The 10,535-nt window shown below is 41.1% G+C and overlaps 1 protein-coding gene across 2 annotated transcripts; it reads left to right on the top strand.

Annotated features, from left to right (window-relative positions):
- The first annotated feature begins 4,276 nt into the window (after window positions 1-4,276).
- On the top strand, window positions 4,277-10,294 carry pcdh8 (protocadherin 8). Of its 2 annotated transcripts, none has more exons than XM_065962614.1 (4): window positions 4,277-8,977; window positions 9,114-9,184; window positions 9,425-9,555; window positions 9,698-10,294. In XM_065962614.1, exons 1-4 carry the CDS (start codon window positions 6,617-6,619, stop codon window positions 10,051-10,053), a joined length of 2,919 nt encoding a protein of 972 aa, XP_065818686.1. In that variant the 5' UTR covers window positions 4,277-6,616; the 3' UTR covers window positions 10,054-10,294. The 2 variants fall into 2 exon arrangements, with proteins under 2 accessions (XP_065818686.1, XP_020490179.1); XM_020634523.2 differs by having other exon boundaries at window positions 9,422-9,555; window positions 9,698-10,288.
- Window positions 10,295-10,535: the final 241 nt, after the last annotated feature.

Below are 10,535 nucleotides of genomic sequence, written 5' to 3'. Positions count from 1 at the left end.
CCCCCATACTCCCCCCCCCATCACAGTGTGTGACACTTTAAATTAGGTCAAAGAGCAAACATGAACTCAATAAATTGTTCCATCTATTAAAACTGCATGTGCACAAGTGCCTTTGAACGGGGTCAGCAGGATCCCAACACATTTGAGATATGCACACTTATATTTTTTCAAACACAATAATCTCAACATCCACAGAAAACAAAGTGGGGAAGTCATAAAGAAAGAAATGATTGATAAAGTCATGAAAAATAGAATCATAGAAGCATAAAGGTAAGCCAGAAAGTTTACCTCGGGGGTCTGTGGGTAGCTCACTCATTGGGATACATGTAAAAAAAAAAAAACATACTGCAGATGGACATGATGATGTCGTCAATGTGTTGGGGAGGCAGGATGATTTTATTGATCGCAGTGAAACAAAACCTTTCTATTTATGCAAACTGGAATAACTGTTGACTGATAAGTGGAACTCTTTAACATTTGAATCAAACTCTGTTGCAGCATGCAACACCAGAGTGAGCATGTCACAGCTGTCGTTTAGGTTGATGGTGTAACTTGTAACACGTCAGTGTCTGTTGGTGTCCTGAAGTCAAGTCACATCAACCACGGGAACAAAAACTGTTAAGTGTTTTTATTCTCTTCCTTCTTTTGATTTGAACCGTTGTAGCTTATTGGTGTGCATACTTAATGGTCTGTGGCAGTACCTTCAATCTATGTTTCTCTCTCTCTCTCTCTCTCTCTCTCTCTCTCTCTCTGTGTGTGTGTGTGTGTGTGTATGGGAGTGTGTGTGAGTGTGTGTGAGTGTGTTTGTGCGTGTGTGTGTGTGTGTGTGTGTATGTGTGTGTGTGTGTGTGTGTGTGTGTGTGTGTGTGTGTGTGTGTGTGTGTGTATGTTTCTTCAAGTATTGTATAGTAAATGGTAACCAAAACTCATAAATTAAACTCTCATTTTCTGATTTTACTTACTGAAACTCAAAACTGTTTTTATGATGTGGTAAAAAAATCCCCACATTGAAACAGAGTCTACAAAATAATTCAAACATACCAAAAATCAGATTATTTATGACATATATTTTAGATTTTCCCTTACCTTATTCTATTTTTCTGACAACTGGGAACCTTGGAACTTCGTGCAGGAAAAAAACGGGGGTGGGTGTGTGTGTGTGTGTGTGTGTGTGTGTGTGGGGGGGGGGGGGGGGCTTTTCTAGCACTCCGTGTCATGCGAGGTGTTATCCAAAAGGTAGGCCTTTGACACATTTGTTCCCTGAGGCATCTGTCAGGATTACTGCTCCAAGTGTCACCAAATGCTCCTCCTGCCTCCTACCTAGCCGCCTGTGAGCTGCAGACGCCATCTTTAAAAAAAAGTAATGTCTAAGGCTTCAGACTAATTTCTGATCATCATTGTTCCTCCTGTGATGTTTACTGCCATGGCCACATTAGCAATATTCTTACCATTAATTAAAATCACCTCGGTGAGAGAAACAGATGGTCAAAGCCATTAATCTGCTGTGATGCTCTTACTGTCACCACACACGTCTTAATCAAGCCGTGATCTGCATTAATCACCTTACTTAAGTGACAAACAAGTATCAATCCTGTGTTAGCACGGCTTTGTTTGTGGTCAGACCTCGGCTGACCTTGTAGCAACAAATCAATTGTAGAAAAAAAAATACACTTCAGATGTGAGAAGGTCGTGATTTCTATTGAGGAAGTTAACTCAAACACAACTAAGTATCAAGAACTCCACAAATTCACATTTAATGATTATGCCTGTGCGTTCATTCTAAAATAGTGTCATCAGCTGCTCAGTTGTTGCCTTAAACCTGTTGGAAGACAAAGTGGTAAGTGCGTGAGACATTTGATAAGATTAAAGCATAATCCTTTTAGTGGCAAACAACTAATTTGGCTAATAATTCGGCATTACCTCCTGACTCCTCATAGCCATAAAGCCATGGATTTTAACACCCAGCCAGCATGGGACTGTTGTGAGGGAGGCTTTGTGTGTCTGGTGAGGGCAGAAAAGTATCTTACATTTGATCTTACAACTTGATCTTGTTTTTAATAAAAGTTGACAATAGTGAAAAAGAGTGAGTGAATGAAAATATACCAAGAGTGTTGTAGTTTAGGAGAAAAGAAGCAACAACCCAATTCATCCTCATCATATTTCTCACTCAACCTGAAGTTACACAGAAATGATTCAATGCTGTTTGTTGAACTGCCAAGATTAATAATTGAAGTTTCCAGTTTCCCGCCTTAACACTCACTTTAATGATTTGTGGCACAGCAAAAGGGGAAACCACTTGTTGGTGTTATGCCTTGTGAATTTTAAAACAAACTCATCTCCTTGTGCTGTAATGTGATTCAACTGAAGCTCGTTCCAGATTCAGAATGTAAATACTGCAGATTTTAAAAGCACACATTATGAATCCGCCTCCTTTGCTGGATAAGTGTTTAAAAAGTTTTTTTTTTTTTGTTCATGGTGTCTGGAATTAGTAACAAGAATAGAAACATGATGTGAAATTTATATGACCAAAAAGGAATCCAATCTGAATCCTAGTGCTGTGTTGTTGTGAACTTCTGTGTTAGGCTCAGATTGGCCATAAAAAAAAACAAGTAGGGTGCCATAGGATGATTCACAGGTGTGCTCTGTACCAGAGGAACTTAAGCTAAAGATTTATGATCTCCTTTTTGTTCATGTCACTAAATCCAGGACAATATGTCTTGGACACTCGAGGGATTCTGTACAAAAAAACAAAACAAATCAATTGTACATTTTCCCTGTGTTTTCCACATTTGATCAAATGATCCAAAATTATGTAGCACATGGGGAAGATTTGACTTTACATGTTCCAAAACCACGTTTCCCATAGGCAAACAAATTTCATTTCATTTTGATTTGTTCTGATCATGGGTATGTTCAAAGTTTTCCAATAACAACAGAAAACAATTTACAATTTTGACACATTTCATGTCCGCAAAAGGAGCATGGAGAATAAAAAGCTTATTTTGCCTCCCACTTCCTCACATCACAAATGAACAAGCAAAAGATGGTCAAACCTTTATTACAGTAACATAAAAAGAAAATCAAATTCAGACTATAATAACAATAATTGATTTCTGTATATTATTCATACTGCCATTCAAATTTCTCCTAACTCACACCAGAGGATTACACTTCTGCTTCTTGATGGTACTGATGCTTATTCAGTTTCCTTCTATTCCTCATCCTTTGAGATCAACACAAACAACTTTAGCAGATTTTCTGGTTATGCACTGCTCTTTGCCCTTTACAGAAACACGAGTGTCTGTAATTCTACTAAATCTGTCAGTTTCAATCATTTTACTGTAAAATTTCACCTCAACATAAACCTTTATTTATCCCCCACCGGAGAAATTTACAGTGTAATAGCAGCAAAGAGCAAGGATAGCCTATATAAAGAGCACACAGTGCACAATAAAAATATAAAGTCAAAATTACAGAGGAGCCAAAAAACAGAGAGCTGCAGTTACATGTTTATTTGATGTCTGCTTAATGCTGCTCCATGTCTGTCCTGCATGTTTCAGGTATTTCACACCTGTAGCTACTTACCTGCTCACTACAATTCTGGCATGTTATTCTATTGGAAGTTTTTCGTAATGTTTTATTGTATCTGTGTCGCTTGCACCCTAATTATTGCTAATTATTGAAGCTGATAAAACAGCATTTTTTCATTTCCAATGATAAAGATTCACAGTGACTGATACGTGGAACTGTTCTTAAAAGTAGGATTAATTTTTTTGGTGAAAAAACCCCAAACTTTAACATGCACGAGAAAAATTTAGAAAATAACTTAAAAGTGAACACCATGGGTTCCATGTATTTCACATGTGGTCAAATGCGTTGTTGCACATGTTACATTCAGGAGGTTTTAATGTAAGGAGAGGAGGCAGACTGCCTGATGAACCTGGTAAACACAAACTTGTATTGATCATTATCTTGTTAATCATGTGGCTGAAGAGACTGTTTGTGAGATCTTAAACACCCAGTTTGGGAGCTTTAAGAATCCATTCTGGGGGAAGTTGAGGACATGGAAATCTCATAGGCCACGTTCAAAGCCTTCATTGTCATGTGTGTTGCTCTTCCTTTTTTAAGAGTTAAAACTGGAAAACTGTCTTAAAAAGGAACTCCTTTTTAAGACAGTTTTCCAGTTTTAACCCTTAAAAAATATATTTTACGCTCCAACTCTCACCTCTGCTCGTGAGCTTTGTGTGGTGAATGAGGGAATGAGACTGCAGACACAAGGGGCCATAAAGTGACTTGGTTCACCCTTAAAGATATCTTTGTAGATAGAGAGAGATAGCTGCTCCCTCACATCAAAAGGGGTCAGTTGAGTCTGTTTGGCCATCTGATCAGGATGCCTCTGGGCGCCTTCCTTTGAAGGTTTTTTGGGCATGTTCAACTTTTAAAAGACCCTGGGGTAGACCCAGAAAACGCCGGAGAGACTATACATTTCATCTGGCTTGGGAACACTTCATGATTCCTGAAGAGGAGATGCAAAGTGTTGCAGTGGCAACAGCTGGTCATCCTCGCTTATCGTGTTTCTACTGTCACCGAGTCCCAGAGAATCCTGCAGAAATGGGATGTATGGATGAATAATTGGTAAAACAAAACTAGGAATTGGATAATGCTTAAAGTATAGCATACGGCTGCTCTAACAGTATAACCGTGAAGATAACAGTCTCTTGAACATCCCTGGTTTGTGTGTCTGTTCATTGCGTGAGTTTTAACACCTCCCTATATGTGCTCTCTCGGGGGCTCAGACGGATTCAACCCAAAGTTTTGTGACGTGTCGAGAGCCCTTTGAAGGCACAGAGACGCCTTTTAATCAGCAGAAGTTAATCACCCATATGGTTGACAAAGGTCTGGTTGACTCATGCTCTTTTTTCATCACTATGGGAGCTGTTGCTAGTGTATGTGTGTGTGTGTGTGTGTGTGTGTGTGTGTGTGTGTGTGTGTCTGAGGAGGGAGGAGGAATCCTTCAGTGTAGTTTATTCTCCTGACTTCACTATTCTTGTCACATCCCCGGCTTTTATTTAAGAACTGTTGTTTAAAAAAAAAGGTAAATGAAGTGCATTTGATTGTTTACTACCATGCAGACGATCTTGATTATATAGGGAGGTGTGTCCTCTCACACAGAGCTGCAATAATATTCTTTGTGTAATTAACATTGTGGGTGTCCGAAACACAACATTAATCAAATGACTCTTGTCTGGCGTTGTGGGTTTTTCTTTACCACGTTACACTGAAATTCCTCCTCTGCCATTCCAACAGATGAGACAGGGTCCACAGACAGAACGAGAGAGTTCTGCGGTTTCTTTATTATGCAGATTATTTACTGGCAATGTTTCCATAGACAGATGTGATTGAAGGGGAAAAGTGGTAAAATAATAAATATTTATGGATAATAGAACAGGTTTCATTAATCCTAAATGTCAGGGTAAGGACTGGGTGATTAAAGGTGTATATGAATAACAAAAGCAATCAACAGGCTTGTAAAAACAGCATTATTAGATGCTTTTCCAATCTCCTGTTATGTTTCCTACTGCTTTCATCCGATGATGGAGAATAATTATGAACATTAGTTAAGATATGTTAAAGAATAAGCATCAGTATACTCTGAGTGTTTTCATTGTATACTTTATACTCCAAAAGGGATTCATGATTTACCTCATTAAACTAACATTTCCCCAAACTACTAAGGTGATAACTTTAAAAAATGACACATTATGTATGACGAGGTAATATTCAAAAATAGTTCACACTTCACTCCAACTATAACATAAAACTTCTGCTAACACATTAATGCATGGAAAGTGTTCATTCTGCCTCACTAGTGCTTTATTTTTTAAACACACAAGTACATTGCTGCTGCATTTGCTGCTCCTGTTTTGACCTGTAAGAACAATTTTGAATACATGACTTTTATAACTGAATATTTTTACATCTTGATGCTTTAACAGAAAGTTGAAAGCAAAAAAAAAAAACTCGGAGGAGCAGAAGAAGCCTGCAGCAAACCAAAAGTATGAGACACCACTAGTCCTCATGAAAGTTTCTTATGTTGGAGGATTTGTTAACTTTTCAACAATTATACTTTCATTGACATTTGTGTTTTTTCCTTGTAACAGTTTGTCTTTGTCTTTTTACTCCCCAGCCGTCTGCACTGAAAACACACGTTCAATCCTTCAGGCTTTCAGTAGGTAGACTTCTACTTCTTTTTGTTTTCATGTGGTCTTATTAAATCACTCCGATAAGTGATTTAATTAATTAATCACCATGTGCAGATTTATTCTAAGTAACACTGTTATCCGCCGGATTTAAGTTCCACAATCAGTTTATCTAATAAACCATTTGCACCCACAAACAGACAACAGTTTGCTGCAGAGCCAAATGTTGCCCTGTTGGTTGACCACTGGGAGGCCTTTCATTGGTCGATGGGGGCAGCCTATTTGCATAGAGAGGGGCTTAAAGTCCCACAGCAAAGTGAGTTTGACACAGTTGTGATTCGGCCTGACATTGTACGAGAGGTGTATTGACTGCATCATTTATGACATTTTTGTGCAGCATTTTCTAACCCCTCGAAATGGGATTTGGCAGGATTTCAGGAGTTGCACTGTGCCTTGTGTTTGTTTTATTTTGCACAGTTCAGTGTACAACTACAAGGTATTTCACGTTTGAAGAGGATGCGCCGGGGACAGAGATAGGAAACTTGTCCCAAGATTTAAAGATTGATCCAGCTGATGACCCTGACACTTCGTTCCGCTTCATGCAAGAAAACAACTCCTCTTTGATTCAAATGCGGGAGACTGACGGACTTCTGAGTGTTGCAGAAATTATCGATCGGGAGCAGCTTTGCCCCAGGTCTCCGCGTTGCTTCATCACCTTCGACATTGTGGCCTTCTCTAAAGAGAAGTTCCAACTCATCCACGTGGAGATCGAGGTAAAAGACATCAACGACCACTCTCCTCATTTCCCGCGTAATCAGACAAATCTGGAGATTTTGGAAAATGTCCCTCTTGGCTCAAGATTCCCCCTGCAGATTGCTCTGGACCAGGATGTGGGTGAAAATTACATCCAGAGCTTCAACATCTCCCCTAGTACTCATTTTGCCATCGAAGTGCGCGACAGGGAGGATGGAGTGAAGTTTGCTGAGCTCGTGCTTGTGCGCGAGCTGGACAGGGAGGTGGAGGACTCGTACACGATCGAAGTTACTGCAACTGACGGAGGAGTGCTTGCAAAGTCTGGCTCAATGCTTGTTTACATCAAAGTGCTGGACTTTAATGACAACAGCCCCACGTTTGAGCACAGCTCACTGAAAGTGGAGCTGAATGAAGATTCTCCAGTGGGTCACCGAGTTCTCAAAGTGCACGCTTTTGACCCGGATGACGGAGAAAACGGTGAGGTCATTTACGCATTTGCTGACGGTGTATCACAAGAAGTTGCACGTGTTTTCTACATCGACCCTTACTCCGGTGATGTGACCTTGAAGGCTCTTGTTGATTTTGAGAAAAGAAGATCATACGAGCTGAGCATCAAAGCCTCAGATTTGGGCGCTAACTCTGTGCCATCCAGCTGTAAAGTTGTGATAGATATCGTGGATGTGAATGACAATGCGCCTGAAATCAGCATCAAACCCATGACTTCCAGCAGTGATGGGGTCGCCTACATCACAGAGGCTGCAGCTTCGGACAGTTTTGTTGCTCTGATCAGCACCTCGGACAGAGACTCCGGCTCCAACGGGTACGTGCGCATCAGCCTGCTCGGGCACGAGCACTTCACCCTCCAACAAGCATATGGAGACTCTTTTATGATCATCACCAGCACCACGTTAGACAGAGAGAAGATTCCAGAGTATAACCTGACTGTGGTGGCAGAAGATGTGGGAAGCCCGCCCTTCAAAACTGTCAGACAGTACACCATCCGGGTAACAGATGAGAATGACAACCCTCCTCTCTTCAGTAAGTCTTTTTATGAAGTGTCAGTCATGGAGAATAATATTCCAGGTTCATATGTAACCACTGTTGTTGCACGAGATCCAGATGTGGGAAAGAATGCCAAAGTCTCCTACACGCTGATCGACTCAGAGGTGCAAGGTGGATCCATGCTGTCCACCTATGTTTCAGTGGACTCTCTCTCAGGCTCTCTGTACACTTTGAGGTCTTTTGATTTTGAGACTCTTCAGCAGATCGAGCTGGTCATCCAAGCTGAGGACCGAGGCTCCCCCGCCCTTTCAAGCATTTCAACAATCAGGATCAAAGTGGTGGATCTGAATGACAACTTCCCATACTTCACCTTCCCTGTCCTTGTGAATGACACTGCCGACATCCCTCTCCATTTCAACGCCCCTGCTGGCTTTCTGGCCCTAAGAGTCTCTGCAGAAGACAAGGACGAGGGAATGAACGGCAAGCTCTCCTACCAAATTGTCCAAGGTGACCCCAAGCTTTTCACAATAAACAAAGACACGGGAGAAATTGCTCTAAAACAACGGTTGACAGCTGAAATTGGAGATGTGCTGGAAATTAAAATCACTGTGAGTGACAATGCCAGGTCCCCGCTCTCTAGCAGTGCCACTATTCAGTTTGTCGTCTCAGAGACGGAGCCGTCCGAAGACCAAGTCGTCATTGTGCTGAGGTCAAGCGATGAAGACGGCCCCAGCTTGGACGGCTCGATAATTGTTATTATTATGCTCAGCGGGGGGTGTGCTTTGTTGCTGATTGCAATAGTGATTGTTGTTGTCACATGTAAACTCAGTCGAGGAGGAAGAAAGCAGGGCTCCAAGAGAGAGGTGTGCCACAGCTTGTTTGACAGAAGACCCTTACCCATGCTGGGCCTGACAGAACCCAACATCTACACCGGCCAGAGAGGCTTCTTCCACGAGAGGACCTCTTCTTCTCTGGATGAATCCTGCATGTACGAGGAGAGGAGTGGGGACTTGGAGACAAAGGTGAGGCAGCTACTCAAGTTTTATTTTCATCTTTTATTTCATATGCATACCATGTTTTCCTCCTAGTGAAGCCTTGATCTATGTGCCAAAAATGGAAACTAAGCTCTTTCGCTGTCATTCTGTTTGTTCTCTTTAGATGTTCCTGCCCTCCAAGCATTTCCAGCCGGCTTCTGTGTGGCAAGGTGACAAATACTGCTTGCAAGTGAGGTAAGACAACTAAACAGGATTTATTTCCTCAGATAGGGCCTGCTTTATTCACAGTCAAATCTCGCTGAGGGTACTTAACATGCATCCTGCATACATTTTGTTGCTTGTGGCGTTCCTGTGGAATGAGGTTAGATGGGGTGGATAGAGGAAGGCCTTGTATGTGGGAAAAAAATATCAATAATCAAGCTAATGTGGTGCACTGGTGGCTCATACTGTATCTGTTAATTGTATTTGCAGCAGCATTGGCAACACGGACCAGCTGAGCGTGAAGGATAGTGGCAAAGGGGACAGTGACTTTAACGACAGTGACTCTGATATCAGCGGAGACGGAGGCCGGAAGAACTTCAGCACATTCCAGCCAAGGCTAAAAAGTAAGTTTTATGCTTAAAGTTTGACATATGAATTAACATAAATATTCACCATGGATGACATCAATGATAAATGATGTTAAAGCAATATCAGCATCCTCAATTTCTCATCCTTATTTTTCCAATCTCTTTCACTTTACTTCAGGTTTATCCAGCGCATCTAATAGCTTGTCTGGGGATTGCCAAGGCACCTACAGTGCAGTACAACCGCAGAGTTTCAGAATCCCCAGGGAAAATGCATACACAATTGGCTTCTCTCCAGTGCCTGTCTTCAACAGTCCTCATGGCTATCCCCTCTCTTGGAAGGACTCCGGCTACGGCACAAATCGCCCAAAATCAAGGAGCAGCATGCAAAGCTTCTCCAGGACAGGGACTCTTCCTTCCTACTTCCCTCCTCAGCAGCATCAGTGTGAGGCTGCAGTCGGAGGACCTGAAGTTCAGAGGGAGAGTCCAAGTTTTGTAACAGTTGCTACAGCATTAGAGGTTGCAACTATCTTTTAAAAACTGTTTCAATAAGATGTACAGGAAGATGTAAAAATGTGTAAAAACTTGCTTCGGATAACAGGGGTGTACATATTTGATTTTGTTATTCTAGAATATATAATGTTTATTCATGTCCTTTTATTTCATTTACTTGTATTCTATGACGCACAAAAGATTCTTTTTCAAATAAAAGTGCTTTGAAATCATGAAAAATGCATTATTATTCAACCTTTTTCTGTAATGCAATGATCTGACTAGATTAATGCAATCAGACAGTATGTCAATTTAATTGAATAATACTGGATTTAAAAAAAAAGATTAAATATCATTCCCCTTGGCAGTTACAAACTCCAGGCTGAATTTGTAAACATGCAGAACTCTTACCCCCAGTTTGAATCTACATGATCAAGGCTCCAGTCAGTGATGATCAGATGTAAAATCTCAAGCTGCTTCATTACCTGGGAGACTAGCTTTGAAGACTCCTGGTAGCTCGCTGGAGT

The sequence above is a fragment of the Labrus bergylta genome, chromosome 13 (assembly GCF_963930695.1).
Source record: "Labrus bergylta chromosome 13, fLabBer1.1, whole genome shotgun sequence".
NCBI lineage: Eukaryota > Metazoa > Chordata > Actinopteri > Labriformes > Labridae > Labrus > Labrus bergylta.
Note: the sequence above shows the minus strand (reverse complement) of the source record. Positions and strands in the feature narration are given on the sequence as shown.

Coding starts and splice junctions, on each gene's coding strand:
- pcdh8 (XM_020634523.2), top strand. CDS start 6,617: ATGGGATTTGGCAGGATTTCAGGAGTTGCACTGTGCCTTGTGTTTGTT. Junction 9,185..9,421: donor AAATACTGCTTGCAAGTGAG/GTAAGACAACTA, acceptor TTGTATTTGCAG/CAGCATTGGCAACACGGACC. Junction 9,556..9,697: donor ATTCCAGCCAAGGCTAAAAA/GTAAGTTTTATG, acceptor ACTTTACTTCAG/GTTTATCCAGCGCATCTAAT.